General features: G+C 31.9%; 1 protein-coding gene across 1 annotated transcript in view; it reads left to right on the top strand.

Moving 5' to 3' along the window:
• The window catches only part of LOC121441317 (connector enhancer of kinase suppressor of ras 2-like), a 177,739-nt gene that overhangs the window by 60,499 nt on the left and 100,165 nt on the right, over positions 1 to 17,075 (top strand). The window contains exons 8-9 of the mRNA XM_041642450.1: positions 958 to 1,026; positions 15,471 to 15,617. Of these exons, the coding sequence (XP_041498384.1) occupies positions 958 to 1,026; positions 15,471 to 15,617 (216 nt within the window). The remainder of the gene's footprint in view (positions 1 to 957; positions 1,027 to 15,470; positions 15,618 to 17,075) is intronic.

Genomic DNA, 17,075 nt, shown 5'->3' on the forward strand with positions numbered 1-17,075 from the left:
GTATTATAGTATATGAAACGGAACAGCATGCTCTTGACATTAGACATGTGGAGAGAATAATACATAAGACAGTCTTGACCTAAGTGCTGCTTGTGTTTGAATTTTCTGTTCTCTGTTATTTAGGGTTGATTTTATTAATAGTGAAATAAATTTACAAATTGATTATCTGACTTCAAAGTTTAATGATAATTATATGCATATACTTGAAAATAATGATTTGTTTACATTACTGAGGTTTATTTATATTAAATGGGAAGGACACAAGTAAAAACTCAGAATATTGTGAAATATACATATATATATATTGCATTTTTTATTGAAAATATTTTTTCATACAGTATATTCTGATCACCATTTCCCTCCCTCATCTCCTCTCAGATCCTACCCACGTTTGCAACTCCAAACCTTCTGTTTCTCTCTTAGAGCTTTTTATTTCTTCTATATTTTTTAATTTGCCTGTTTGAAATATATTTTCAATCAAGTTGCCTAGTAGTATTTAGCAGGGTTTTCTAGACTAAGTTTGCCAAGCTTAGTAACAATTATTATTGTCCTTTAATGCTTTCAGAAAGATGTTATTGTTTTCCAATATAGATAGTCTCTGTATGACTTTCTTTTTGGTTTTTCGAGACAGGGTTTCTCTGTAGCTTTGGTGCCTGTCCTGGAACTAGCTCTCATAGACCAGGCTGGCTTCGAACTCACAGAGATCCGCCTGCCTCTGCCTCCCAAGTGCTGGGATTAAAGGTGTGCTCCACCACCGCCCAGCTGACTTTCATTTATATTGTCAGAATGCAAACTGTATGTTAGCTATGAGTAAACACATTATATATATATAATAATTACTTAAAAGTTATGATTTTATTTTTAAATCTAATTAAAGAGGTGGATTGCTGTGATGTTCCCAGAGAAAGAAAAAAGCTGATAAACCTTGTGTTATCATTTCTTTTATGTTAAATTCAGTCACCTGCAGATCGATGCAAGAAAATCCATGCTGGGGATGAAGTGATTCAAGTTAATCATCAGACTGTGGTATGTATAATTACCTTAAGAGTCAGTGGGAGAAACTAATTTAAAGATTTGCGAAAACTTTAAAATGATACCAGTGAAATTAAAGGCCAGTATTTTATAAAAGATAACTGAAGAACTTTAAAAAACGTAACTGAGTAATTACTCTTCCAAATTGTTTTATGGAATGTAAGACATGGATTTTTGAAAAATGAGGGTATATTGTGCTTATAAATTTGACATTTTCTGGTAGAACTTAAATTTTTTTCATTTTTATAAATTTGTGAATTAGCTACTAGATAAAGTTAATGGTTATATATGCATTTATTTATCTGTTGTAACATTGACTTATTCATTAATATGTAGAAAATTTGGTCATAATTTAAATGCACATTTTAATAAAAATTATAATCCTCAGTAGCTGATTTGGCTCTTAGTTTTCCAAGAGGTTTAGTTCTAAAAATAATATACTAAATTAAATATGTTCACAAAGCTTTCTTACTCGATGAGGCTCACCGATCTGTTCAGAGAAATATGAATGCCAGTGGCATTTAATGCCTATCTCAGATGTGATAGATTTTCAAAGATGTAGAAATACATAGTATTGATTTCTGTTTATTTTATATGCCTCAAATGGTGCAGTTTATTCACCCTCTTTGGCAAACATTAGATCTGTTGCCAAAATTTGAAAATAAAATATTCTTAGATTATCATTTTAATAATCCTTTTTGAAAATATGGGAATTTAAGAAATAGATATCCTGCATATAGTTTAGTAACGTTAGAGTGGGTAATTCTTTCTTGTTCATACCATTGAGCTAAATTTGCTTCTACGTACCCTAAAGAAAGAAGAAAATTTGGGAAAACTGTTTTTTCTTGAGGGACGTTTAGAACGGCTCCAAATGATCATAAAAGTTAAAAATGTTTCTCAGTGAGTTCATTATCTACCTGATATAAAAGTGGATAGACTCTTTTAAAAATGTGATGTGTTAGTGTGTGGCTGGTACTGAACAACAGAGTTCTGGGAATGCACAAGGGCTTTCTGCCAATGACATCATTTTCTCATTAGAGCAAAAGTCCTGATGACATCATTTTCTCATGAGAAAAATAATTCTTTCCACTTGTCCTTTTGAAAAATTCTGGGCCCATAGTGTGAGAATTTGGGCAAGGGGATAAAGCAACCAACTATTCCAGTACATCAGTAGCTTTTCCTTCTGTTCTGTTCGTATTGCTTCCTTCTCTGCAAGAGATTTTAACATGTAGACCCCATTGCATATTTTTGACATGAGTTTCTACTTGATCAAATTAAAGTTGCAAGTTAGTCTCTAGTGCAAAGGAAGATTGTTTAAAGAGTACTCTTTATGGAACAGATCTGACATTCATGAAATAAATATCAAAGTCTAAAAGTTTATAGATGAACTAATAAAATCTGCACGAATTGGTGACATTTAAATGCTGAGGATGTGCATACACATTTTCATCACTGGAATAATTTAAAATTTTTGTAAACTGTATAAAATAAGGATTCGGGAAACTTAGTTCTGGTTTTTGCTCTCAATTGTAATCATGGATTTAAGTGGCTAATATTACTAGAGTAGCTTACCTTTTCTAGAAACATTAACTGTAAATGAAATTTTAATATATAACTGTAAACACAAATATCATGTCACGGTAGTTTTCTGTAGTTTTAAAATCTTTCTACTGCAGGTAATATTGTACAATATAAAAATCTACTCATTTTCTTTATATAAATTTCATTGAAAAACTATTTTAAATATTCCCATGAGGGTCAATGAAAGATGAATTAATAACAGGAAGTTTTGAATGACATTGTTTTATTTTTATTTGTTTATTTTTGATTTTTTGGGCCAGGGTTTCTCTGTTTATTTTTGGAACCTGTTTTGGAACTCATTCTTTAGACCAGGCTGGCCTCGAACTCCCAGAGATCTACCTTCCTTTGCCTCCCAACAGATGGGATTAAGCGCCACCACTGCCTGGCCTGAATGCCATTGTTTTAAATGGCTGATATGGTTCATATACTCAATAGCAATTGACTTTTTTACCTGTCTTACCTCTTCATGTCCAATAGATAATGTATGATTTTCCTATGTTCTTTTATTTAAATATATATAACTATATATATATATAACTATATATATATATATATATATATATATATATATATAGTTACTTAAACGAAACTGAAGTTACATGTCCATTTTCATGTTGCTTCTAAACTTTTCACATCAACATACTTCTGTGGCTGAGAAACTGGCTTCCAGATAGGAAGAAGAAAAAAATAATGAACATCCAAGCAAAGCAGAATGATTCCTATTCATGTCTTCCTTGCCAGTGAAGATCAACTCATCAAAGGCTGCTGAAAACACCCCAGATTCATTCATTCATTCTCTCTCTCTCTCTCTCTCTCTCTCCTCTCTCTCTTCCCTCTCTCTCCCTACCTCCCCCCTCCTCTCTCTCTCATTCCCTCCATCTTTCTACCACCTTGGCATAATTTGAACCAGCAACTCTGCCCTCATGATGGAGTTTAAACATGTTTTGTACTGATGAAACTGTAGTGATTTTTAAAAAACATCTGGGCCTACCCATAACGAATCTGCTATATTACAGGTTAGTTTTTCTGTGTGAGAGAAAGTGTTCTGAGTATTTAATCTATACTAAAAGCAGGCACTTTCTTCTTGGGCATATCATTTCAAAGAAGGGCATATGTATGGTGATTGAGTATGGCTTTTGGAAAATTTCCCTCTATTTTGTGTTAACATTAAAACATATCCATTGTGATTGTGAAAGGTTTTCTAGCACTTCTTGAATATTTTGGTAAACATGGTCAAATAGATTTGGTTATAAAAACTACCTAAACAGATTAACCAGGGTGAGATGTCAAGAAGACAGACTGCACAAGTAGTGTTGTTAGATCACTGATTACTGAGAGATGGAAGATAAGCATTATATGGTAGTGTCTTTTTTTACTTTCAAGATGGTGAATATTACTGAGTAAGACCTGGAAATCATAGTGAAGGGGATGAGGGGAGAGAACAGCCTGAAGGGCTATTGATTTAACTTGGGAACTTCATTCTATTTCCGGCTGTACCTCTCTGATTCTCAACATAGCTTCTCATTTCTGACTGTGGCCTCAACTTTTTGTTCTTCAAGCCTAAAATAAGAGCTCATTGTTGAAAGGGGGAGAAGTCAACATAATCAGAATATATTAATGTTCATTCCCTTTTGTCCCTTTGAGCTCTAACCTTTTTCCTGGATATCGTTTAGTGCCATATATATCATGATTCTGTTTAACATTAAATATATTTCCCCCCAGTTTTCTAGATAAATTTTGTCCTAGATTTTTGGCTTTCCTTTCTAATTCTTTTGCTCTCCTTCACTATGTGCATTTCTGCTCACTTAGCTATTTCTCCTCCATTCTTACCTGTTCAGTTATCATTATTCTTCCCTATTCTATTCTCCCTTTTCAAGGGAAAAGTTATTTATCTTATAATCCCTTAAACTCAAAATATTGAAAACTGAGACCTCAAATAGCAGTGTTTCCTCTATTTCCCATATATTATTCATATAGTCACAAGGTGTTACTAGACTCTAGAAATTAATTATATTGGCAATATGTTTAACATATTAATGAGCAAATAATTCTTATAATAACCTACAAGAACAATATTGGGGTTCTCCAGAATTGGTATTCTGAAACAAAGCACATGAAATAGTATCTTTTAGAAGGGGAAACTATAAGACATTGAAATTAAACAGTATCACACATTTCAGTTACTCATAATAATGCCTATTGTCTTATATAGTAGTTTATGAGATATTAGGTTTTATGTTACTTTAAATTGAACATCTTCATTAAATTGTGTGCAAACTGGTTTTAATGTATCACTTATTTGGCATAAAATGTATTATTTATTTTGCATAATCAACTCATTACTTTATCATCTACCATAATATTTCATTTTCTTTCTGTTATCAAACTAGAATTCATTCTATTAAATCCTTCTATAAAATAAATTAGTTATGTTAATATCTTAATAAAAGTCACTTCCTGTCAACCAATTTCTTTTCTTTGCAGACCTCTGTGTCTTGATTTGTTACTTTCTTATTTACACAGTTCAAAGTAGCTTCACTGTGAAGAGTGTAATTGGTTTCTTAAGTGGTTACTGTAACACATTTTATTATCAGAATACCTTTTAAGTGCCAAGGTGCAGTTAAATATAATCTAGTTTTTAAATGAATCTTTAAATGACAACTTGCAATTGATTGTTTTGTATGCTTAAGATTTATCTATTGCCAGATATTCTTTTATATACTCTAGGTTTTTAGTTCAAATGTGTATTTTATTTGCAAATTGGTATAATTAACCTCCGTCCTTTCCTACCTTTGAGGAATCTGTCAAATTAACCTCATCTACTCCTTCCCATGAGAAATATGTGTAGACAATTACTAAATAGCACTAAACTTTCTGGTAAAATTATTACATGTAAGAATAATACTGGAGGATACCATGGATACCATGTCATAGGAAATTTGCTAGACAATAACATTAATAGGATATTTATCCTTAGTATTCAGCATCATTAATAAAATTCTGATTAGCATTGGAACTAAAATTTTATATATTGTTATCCATTGTTTCTTTCTTTCTTTTTTTTTTTTTTTTTGGTTTTTCGAGACAGGGTTTCTCTGTAGCTTTGGTGCCTGTCCTGGAACTAGCTCTTGTAGACCAGGCTGGCCTCAAACTCACAGAGATCCGCCTGCCTCTGCCTCCCGAGTGCTGGGATTAAAGGCATGCGCCACCACCCCCCGGCCCTATCCATTGTTTCTTATTTACTTTTTCTTTTACACTGTCCTGTTCTGAATTTTATTATCTTCATAGTAAGAAAGAAGAGGTTTTTGAAATTAGAATATATGGTGTGTACCGTTTACTGTACCCATTGAAAGCTGCTATTGAGTTAGCATTTTTGTGTTGGTTGTCAGAATTTTGATAAAATTAGTTTTAAAGACAATTTCTAAAATGTGGAAATCTTAAAGTAAAACCTTTTATTAATAAATATTTAGAATGATATCTAGTTAACTATACATGTGCATATATGCACGTGGTTTATCTTGTATTATAATATGAACATATTGCAATATTTAGAAGTATTTTTATAGCCACAACTTTGTTGAAGTGTCTGCTTATAAATGGCATCTTAAAAATTATTCAAAGCGGCTATACATTTTTATGTCTGTTACCTTTTTAATACTAAGGTTTGAATTGTATTTTTTTGTGACTTAGGCTCAAATATTGAATTAACCTAATTATTTTCGAAGTATGGATATTTTTTCAAAATCAATAAGCAAGAAATTTAGATTTTAATATAATGAGGTAATAATTCATTCCGTAACATTGGTAACTTGGAACATTTTCTTTTTTTCTTATTTTAAAATAGATATATTTCCAGTGTATTTTGAAGACTAGAACTGAACTATAGGAAGGACTGGCTAAATCAATAATTTCAAATACATGTACACACAATACATTTGTGAATTTTTTAACTCATAAAGATATTTTTATAAAATTTATTTTAAATTCTGTATTATTGTGATCTTTTGAAAATGTGCAAGTGCTTTTTAAAGGACTAATGTATACTATATAATCAGAGGTTTTTCCCACATTTTTGCCTTGTGCTATGATGTGATTGCCTTCTTCTTTTTTCCCTAGCAATACTTTTCAGAATAAATTAATTTTATAATTTGGAGAAATCAAAGGATATCATGAATGGTGCCGAACTGAAAAAAAAATTGGCTATGATTTAGTTTTTATTGATCATATCAATGAGTACTATGGAGCCTCCAAAATAAACTTTTGACCTTAAGAGACTACATTACCAAATGCCATATTGAAATGGGAAAAGGAAATGACAGCTATGTGTACAAGATATTGACCTATGCCCACAGCTTTGGAATCGTATTGCCAATGCAGAGATGGTAGTGAGACAGAGGGTACACCTAATATCAGTGACTGTTTACAGAAATAGGAATGCTGCATGATTCATTAAAGGGAAAAACCGTGATGATGGTTGTTTCTTCATGTAGATTCCACATGGGTTAATCAAGATGCAAGCCTCAGAACTTCTGATTGACTGATGGATGGACTCTAGGGGGAAAATGTCATTTCTGAGATTGCTGAAATTGCCTTGCTTTATTTCCTCCCTTTAACTATCTGGGCAATAAGAAATTGTTATTGCTTGGAAATTTGCCTTTTAATTACTTAACACTCAGATCAGGACACACATTGTGTATATGTATATGTATAAATTTAAAGTGTTATATGTAATATTATATATATATATATTTTATACAACACTTTAAAATTTATGTGGAAATATTAAATATTGACGATATATACATTCAAATGATGAATTAATTCAGCATGTTCTAAGTTTCACATTTAAATTAAGCCACACGGAAACAGAAGCCCTTTAAAAATAGCTACGTGTGCCTTGACATTCATGTTGTACTGAAGAATTGCCTTTTAGCATTTTTGGGGATATGAAATGAAGTAATTCAATAAACATAAAACTAGAGACGTTTCCCCTGATGAAAATGAAATATTGAATTGCCATATTCACTTTTTCAAATATTTGTTTTTTTATCTTATTTCAAGACTATCTTTTCCAATTATCTGTATAAATATTAATACTAAGGTTTTCTTTTTCTTTTTTTTTCACTTTGTTTTTTATTTATTTATTAAAGATTTCTGCCTCCTCTTAGGATGGATAAAACTTAGAATGTCTCGGTCTGCTCCGAATTACCTTTCAAAGTTATTTTATGGTAGAACTTAAAATCACTTATATAGATTTTGTTAAATCAACATATATAGATTAGTTTATCTTTGGATCATGAATAATTTCTTACTTTTCTTCAAGGCATGAATGGTTGTATGAAAGTAAGTTTATAGTATCTCCAAATGCTTAAGATTGTAGGGTTTTCATTCCCATTTTGGGAGAAACTGAGCGAAGTTAATTGTGTGCATGAGTACTGTACACCTAGTTCTAGGATCTTTGAAAGACACGACATGTCAGAGCTTAATACTTCTGAAATGTTACTTACTATGGGATTTCTTCCATGGAGCTTGTTTGGCTAAAAAAAAAAAAGGAAAGGAAAGGAAAGTCACTGGCACAAAATATTCATTGATTACATTCTTAGTAACTTTATAGTAACTCTAAGAAACAGAATATGATAATAAATAACTCAGTTCAAAAATCTTTAGCAAAGGTTGAGAGTGTTTATCCGTAATGCGATCATTTGTGCATTGCCTCTGGCCTCCTCAGTGCTTTCATTGAGAAAGGGAGACATCTCAGTGTGGAGTAACTTCTGTAGTCTCTTTGAGGTTCTAAGAAAGGGTATCGTTTATACATTACCACTGGGGAGCTAAGAATGTGAGTATGCACACACATATGTAAGTATTGATAATGAAACTCATTTTTATGAAGGGCAATATTTTTTAAACTATTTTAAGAAATATCCTACTTTCCTACCTGTGGATATAAAGATGATCTCTGTAACTCCACATATATCCACAAAAAAGGAAAATCTCCAGATTGATATGATAGTTTTAAAAATCTGATGTTTATGAATGTTTGTTAAGTTTTACTACTTGGGTCCAAAGAGTAATGTCTGTCACTTCATAATTTGGTTAAATAATTAACCAGGTGTTTGGAAAACGAATAGACCAGGGAATGTCATAAAGATAACTTCCTTCTATGTGCCCAAATGAATGAAAATCTCTCGCCTCTACTGCACTGACCCAAAGAACCTTGTGTTCTCAGTCCAGGCAGCCATTTGTCCAGAATCTCCCAACTTATGTTTCCTCTTACCCAGAAACACCTGCTTCAGCCTGAAAAGTACACGTAAAAGCCCCCCTCCACAAGAAACCAGAACTTCTGGCTTCTGACCTTCAGAACCTTAGTGACTTTCTTGGGAATTTTTAATCTTGTGTTACATAAAATACATCTTAATATATGTGTTAAGGTTTGGTTATAAGTTAGTGATTGATAAAATTAGCCAGTCTTCTTACTTGTCCAATGGGAAGGATAGCATTAGTTCAACATGTGTGAAAAGTGTTATCTTGAATTAATAAGAAGATATACTATGTAAGACAAATATCATAATTTTGAAAGGTTATTCTAATTGTAAAATATTTTAGGACAAGTAAGAATTTTGTTCACTGTTCTATTATGTGCCATAATCACATTGTAATTTAAAGGGCAGTATTTTATATTTATTTACAGGGAACATTGTATTGCTTCTTTGAGGGTAAATACTATGTATAATAGCTTTGATATCACATATATTTTTTAGAGGGAAGGTCACTTAACATTTATTTAACATAGCAAACTTCAAGTGCATTTAATAAAAATGTTCATGCTACATTTTGATTTTACATCGATACTAAAGCCATTTTGTAGTTTTAGCATTCTGTTGTCACTGAAACATTTAGTTCTCATATTGTCATCTCATCTCATCAGTCAAATTAACATATACTGATTGTCTATTTTTGGAAAGCATATTATTTATTGAAGGGATATCTAAACATGAAACTGTTTTTACTCAGAAGCCAGTGTTGTGATGGTAAGTAGAGAAAGATAGCAAGGAAAAATTATACTAATGAGGCACAGTATTGCAAGATTCATATGAAAAAAAAGGACTGTGCTTGTAAGAAGAGGCAATAGGAGTCTGGCAGTGGTGGCACATGCCTTTTATCCCAGCACTCGGAGGCAGAGGCAGGCGATCTCTCAGTTCAAGGACAGGTTCCAAAGATACAGAGAAACCTGTCTCAAAAAATTTTTAAAAAAGGAGGCATTATGATGGATATTGCAAGCAAATGAGCCTTTATGAATAGGTAAGATTTTAGATTTTCGAAGTGACAGAAAAAGTACAAGCAGAGGGACCAGCACTTCAGCAGTGAGCAAACCATGCTGTTGGAAGGAAAGAGTGCTTACTACTTAACCAACTCTTCATTTTTGATTTCAAAAGCCTCTAAGTGGCCTGCTTCTTTCTCCTGCCTCCTTATCTTTACCTTGCTCTGTCATCCACCCTCGCTAAACTGTTGAAAGTTGTTCAGACTTATAATTTCTTGCACAGATTTCTTTACCTATTGAATTCCTGTGAGTCTTTCACTCCAAACCCTAAAGATTTCAGTTTAGACTAATTGGAAACCTTCCCCTAAACCCAAGGACGGAATAGGTTGGATTGCCCACTTTTTGCAGGATGGGAGGGTTCTACTATAGCTTGGAGTTGTTCCTTCATTTTAATCTAAATGTTTACCTGTTCATCTATTTCTGTGCTCATTATGTTATAATCATACTCTAGGGTCTCAATAAATACTAATTTGAGTTACTATGTCCAGTCTAAAATTATATAAAATATTGTAGGCATTGGCAAGTCATTACCTTCAGTAAGTTCATCATTTATTATAGCAGTTTTCAAAGTATGATTCCCAGACTAAGAGCAAGTAGTATCAGTATTGTATGGAAACTTGGATTTAGAAAGCAAAGCAAATTATTAGACTCCTACCCCAGAACTACAACTGGATCTTAATCTCTGAAGTAAAACCTAGCAGTCTTATCGTTGAAAACAAGCCTTTATTTATTTAGTATAAACTCATGTTTGAGAGCCATATTTAAGAGAAGAAGAGCTGGAATTTGGGGAAATTTAAAAGCTTTGAAAGGAAGAAAACATTGGCACATAGTGGTGCTGTGGAGATGTAAAAGACTAGAAGAAGAAAGGTAGGGTATGACTCAGTTTGAATCTAAGAAGTAAGTACCCTGTCTAGACGAAAAGTAATGTTCGTTGCTAGGAAATTTTCATGATGTACCTGCAGATAAAATGGGGTAAATATCCATAGGCGAATCCAAACTTGATAAAATTGTATGGAAGTTATTGGTAGTTGTGGTAAATGAAATAAAAAAGGGGAGATAATATATTTGTGTTGTAAAATACTGATTTCATTTGAGATGCCAGAGATATTTGAATGACGATATTGAGCTATAACTGAACAGACATAAATATAAACTCTTGTCTCTGCCATTTAATTTGTAATGTTGCCCCCAACCAGTCACTTTTTCCATTTTATCGCATGTAATGTTATCTTAATACTTGCTTCTTTGAGCTGCTATAAGAAAGAAATAGAAATTAAAATAATTTCATATAAATATAAAGAACCTACTTCAATATACTATTGGTATGTGATTATTTGGTAGATATTAGCACCACAGTTAGAGTATGTGACAGAAGCACTTAGTAGGAAACAGAAAAGGTTTGAAAGATTTGAGAGTCATATGCAGAAGATTGCTAATGGAAACTATTAACAGAGAAGGGATTATTATAACAAGACAACATGAAATATTATCTCATACAGACATCGAGAAGAAAGGACAAGGAGGCAAAGATTTAGCAGGACCATATATGTCTGCACACGTTGATCTGTCCTTATCTTTTTACCTCCCCTTCCTTTATTAAAACTGTAATATCTTGTGACTTTGGAAGCTCTCTTATCATTTGAACTACTAAATTATTGAAACATTTCTTGATTTTCTTTCACAAATCAAGCAATTCTTTTTATATAGCTTGATTTAATAGTGGTTTTTCCATGTTTATTCATAGCCTACTATCTCTAATTCCTGTTCTTTGATTCCTTCCAATATTGGTGGCTTATACTGTTATTATTGGTAGACTTTAGGATGTCTTCACTTCTTTAAGCTCCCTGTTTCTCTTACTACATGAGAACTCAGAAGCCAGTGGAAAGAATGCCATAATTTCTTATATATTGCTGATAAGTATTAACATGATTTCTATCATTTAAATCTTTCACACTTGATATTTTAAAGCTAGCCAGAAACATAAATTAGAAAATGGAAAGTTAAAGTGATTCACTTTCATTTGTGTTGTTTAGCTCTTTGGACATTTGGACACATAGATTTAGCTCTTTGCATGGGGGATCCCAAGCTTCTTCGAACTGTAACACACATACATGCCTCATTATATCACACCTTCTGTCCATGTTCTATTATCTGTCAACGATAAGTATCTCAACGAGGTAAAGGGTAATAAATCAATTTCAAGAATTCTTTGTACCTCATTATGTGACTGTAAGAATATGATGATACCACAGCACCATATCTGCAAATCACTTTGCCTGAAGTTGTAAGAATACATCACACTTGCTAATACATTGAAGACAGTTGTTAAGTATGACAGTATAAAACAAGAGGAACTAAAGACATTAAATAATTTGAAATTAAAAGCCGGGCGGTGGTGGCGCACGCCTTTAATCCCAGCACTCGGGAGACAGAGGCAGGCGGATCTCTGTGAGTTCGAGGCCAGCCTGGTCTACAAGAGCTAGTTCCAGGAGAGGCTCCAAAACCACAGAGAAACCCTGTCTCGAAAAACCAAAAAAAAAAAAAAAAAAAAAAAAATAATTTGAAATTATCTACGTTAATAATTTCAAAAGAGGACTGAGGAAATAAAAGAGACATTCAAATGATAAAGTCGTCACATCCAATTACCATTCTTCTATGTATATTGCTCATCAGGCCTCATTTCCATTCCAGAATTGTTATGTGAAATGGACCTAATGATTAAGGGGTGTGTCTACTGAAAATTAGTCACGGAATAAAATATCAGTGTAGTTCTTATTGAACACACATGTTAATAAACTTATATTCCTTTTTATTAGTCATCTAAAATGCAATGCTCAGAGACTTCATCTCCCATTTCTATTGATATTTTAGTGTAGTTGCCTTTCTGATTCTGTGCATTAAGTAGACTGTTTTCAATAGTAAGCTTTTCTCATTAGCTCTTGAAATTCATATTGTCCTAATTAAAACACTACTATTTGTAAATTAAAACCTTGTTTTTATTGTTTTTTAAATTTTTTAAAATGTTTATTTCTAAAATTTAAAGAAATAAAAAGTGGAATGTAGAAAGTATATTGTTCTCCTTAATGTAGTCATCATTAGTGATATTACATCCATTCTACCTTCCATAGCTGTAACCATTTTTAACAAAAATGATATTTTTACCACCATGAGACTTACTTTGTTCCACACATAATTTTATATCCCCTTGTAGTGAATATTTAAATAATTTAAAATATTGGTTTAATTGTACAGTGTTACATATTTATCCTGACATTTCCTTGTGATAATGAAAATAGAATTTGAGAGCCAAACTATTTACTACATATGATTCTTAATTTATATTTGTTTGCTTTTGTTAAAACTATTGACTTCATCATCTTAAATGATAATAATCAGTTTGGTTAAAATAAAGTCAAGTTATATACTCAAATATTTGACTATTAAATAACATTCAGATAAAATTAAAGTATATTCAAGTTAACTTTGTTGCCAGAAACAATTTCACTTTCTTGTGGACAAGTAATTCTATTTTTAATCATTTACTTAAAAGTATACAGAAATTATAACAGAAAAGGACAAGTTAAATTGAACTGTACATTTCACAGAAAAGCATACAACTTTAAAAGTCTTCAGCTAAACCCAGCATGGTCATTTCCTTAGAATCCAACTACATGGGAAGCAGAGACAAGAAGATTATCAAAAATTCATAAGTTTAAAGCCACTCAGCACTATATAGCAAGATCCAATGTCAAAAATAAATAAGTATATAAATATATTAACTATCCATAGTGATTATACAGGGTAAAATATGATTTAATACATGAATACAAATAAATGTGCAGTAAATTGTTGAAAACTATCAGTTCTTGGTTGCTTGTTTTAATTAATAATTTAGGTATGATTATTATTGATAAGTTGTTTATAAGTTTTGTATGAAGAATTTGACTTCCCTCAGATTTATAATTCAATATTCATTTTGTGGCGAGAGTATGAATGAATGCCCAGATTCATATCCACTTATTTTGCCTCTTAGCTTGTACAAACAGCTATCCGGACATTAGCTATCAGATATCAGAATGGATCTAATATATTTATAACCATCCCCTCTTATAGAAAACAGGAAGCATTGGGCTGGTTTCCTAATAGAAATTGATCTGCATTAATCTTCTTTTCAAAAGCTGCGTCCTCTTATTTATCACAGTGACCATTTTGGTCCATAGCAAGCTTTTCGAGATTTGGAGCACTGAAGCTCCTTTGTTTCGTTGTTCTCCTTTCTTTTCTTCGCTCACTTCATCTGTGGTTGAATTTATCTGTTAGAGGAAGTTCAATAAATATATGAAACATCTACCATTAAACTACAATGTATACATTCCAGATTAATTCCTGAGTCTCTTTCAATCTTTGCATCATTTGGTGGAAGTTCTTATTTTTTCCAGTTGAGTAATATCTTTTAGACAATAACGTGATGAAGAGCACAGCAAAGACATCTATCTACTTTGAGTGCCTAAAAGAAACTACATGACTCTTTAGAACATTTGCTGAATTATTTTTGAAATCCAACTTAAATTTTTGACTCCACTAGACTTAAGATAAAAGGTTCTTTTAAGTATTTAATATTAATATGAAATATATTTTTAAAAATTAATAATACAGTAATTGATTTTTAATGTTTCTTTTAAACTATCCATTTTAACTAGCCAGGTCTGAAACCTTAATTACTTGATACTGTATCACTAATCCATTTTAAAAGCAAACTAACAAAAGTTCTATGTTTAAAATTTTTAAAGATGATTAGTGAAGTAATTTAACATGAATATTCATTAAGCCAGTTTTCAAATCATTTACTATTTGTCTTAATTGTCCTGAGCTGATATTTAAATAAAGCAGCTTCATTACATTTAGCTCACAAATATTAAGTTTATAGGGTTACTTGGAACACATTGGCAGTAGATGCTGCACTGAAGTAACATTACCATGTCATTTTTAAATCTATCTTTATACCATAATGAAAGGTTTATTTCACTGAAGCTGCTGCCCTTGCTTCAGAATGTTTCCTTGGTGTGTCCGTACCTGCTATCGGTAGCACAATATCAGTCACGAGTCTCTAAAAGATGGTGATGAGAAAGCCTGTGGTGTGGTTTGTTAGCTCAAGACTTTGCCAACTCATCATTTTCTGGCATGTGGACTTTTAAATTGTACTTGTGAAGAGCTATGGCCAAGACCTCGCAGCTAAGCAGTATCAACGGTGATAGAATTTCTTTATATTCCAAATCACGTGAATGGCAAGATATGTTTTAGTCTCCGCTTTGATATGGTAAATGTCCATTATGTTGTCTCATAATTATATGGACTCTAATGCAATAATATGGTTAATAATTCAAACATAAAACTTCTCTCTTGAATATATATCTCCTGAAAATAGGTAGGCGGATACTCCGATTATGTGATTTCTTTTTTACTAATCTTATTAAAGGGGGAGAACATTAAATCTTCGAGTACTGTACCTCAATTTTATTGTAATGATTTTGCTGGTTACCAGGTGGGGTGGCAGTTGAAAAATTTGGTGAATGCACTACGAGAGGACCCGAGTGGTGTTATCTTAACTTTGAAAAAGCGACCTCAGAGCATGCTTACCTCAGCACCAGCTTTACTGAAAAATATGAGATGGAAGCCCCTTGCTCTGCAGGTAATAAAGCTTAATCATAAGTCATACACCATCATTTTAGCCATAGATTATCGCAGTAATGCTTCGTTTCTGTGCCTCATCTCAGCAGCATATGAATTAATCTTGTATGCTTTTGAAAATTTGTTTGTGAAATTATCTCTTCACTGCTTATCCTTATAGGCTTAATTGTGATGGAATTTGAGAGAATCACTAAAACCCAAGTGATAACACTAATTTAATTAGAAACCTAAAGCATAATTCTAAAACTTCACAAGTTAATCCACGCCAAAATATGGAGAGGGGAAAAAATGAAGAGGTTAACTTTTTGTGATAGGATCTTGAATATTATATGTTAGAATCACATCCACTTCTGGAAGAAGCTAGCAGATAGTTTATAGAGTTACTTTAAATAAGGAAATAAATTTGTACCTTATAAAGAGTAGAAATTTAATTTTCAAAATAGCAATTAAAAATTAACTAGTGTATTCCTCATTATAGCTCATTTTTCACTTGTCCACCCCCTGCAGCAGAAAAACCAGGGAGAGTGTTACATTTTACATCGTGAATATGAAAAAAAGAAGTTTTGCGGTTTTCTTCATTATGAAATTTTACTGTAAAATGTTAATTTGAGTGGTAATAAAGCATATAAGAGTTATTTAAGAGATATAAAATATTGTTATTGCACAAAGACAAGAAATCAATATATTTTTATTTCAATCAGGATATAATCCTTAAATGTATAATTGAATTTTTTCACCAATCTCCACTTTGTTAAAATAGTAGACTATTACCCTTTTCTAGAAATCTAGTTGATTTTTCTTTTTTAAATAGTTTCCCATCTAATGTAGAATACTGATAATTTCTCATATTAAAAAGAAAAGCTTCGTTATAGTCTCTGCTGTGTAAGATTTAGTAATTTTTCTACTAGTGCCCTTTACAAGCAACATTTTTTTCTAGTAAGTTTTCCATTAAACAGCTCTTATAAATATAATTTGTTTGCATTCTTTTAAACTTTACCACTTATCAGCCTTAAAGTTGGCATTATATTTAGATAATATTAAAACACATAAACTGTTACAATGTTAACATTTTTAATGCAAAACTTTTTCTAATTTTCAAATGAATAAATATAGATTGCATTAGTATTTCTAAATGCATTTGACTTACAATATTTATACCAAAATATCTTATGATTGTTAATGTTCTGAGGCTGTTTGCTTCATCTGGAATTTTCTATTGTCTATGCCAATGATCTTTTTTCAAAGTTTAAAGGGGAAGGAACACTTGAGAAGAGCCTCACACTTTCAGCTATAAATAGCTGGAAAAATCACTACTTGTGTGAAGTTTTTCATAAAGGGACCTAAACACCAAAAGAGATCCTAGTTCTTGTTGTTCCATGTACTTTGAAGTAGTCTGCTTAGTAATTTATTTCATTGTTAGATCTTTTTCCAGTAGCATAAACTGAAGTAGAGAATGAAT

The sequence above is a fragment of the Microtus oregoni genome, unplaced genomic scaffold, assembly GCF_018167655.1.
Source record: "Microtus oregoni isolate MIOR12 unplaced genomic scaffold, Mior012 000074F_ref0000038, whole genome shotgun sequence".
In the NCBI taxonomy this organism is placed as follows: domain Eukaryota; kingdom Metazoa; phylum Chordata; class Mammalia; order Rodentia; family Cricetidae; genus Microtus; species Microtus oregoni.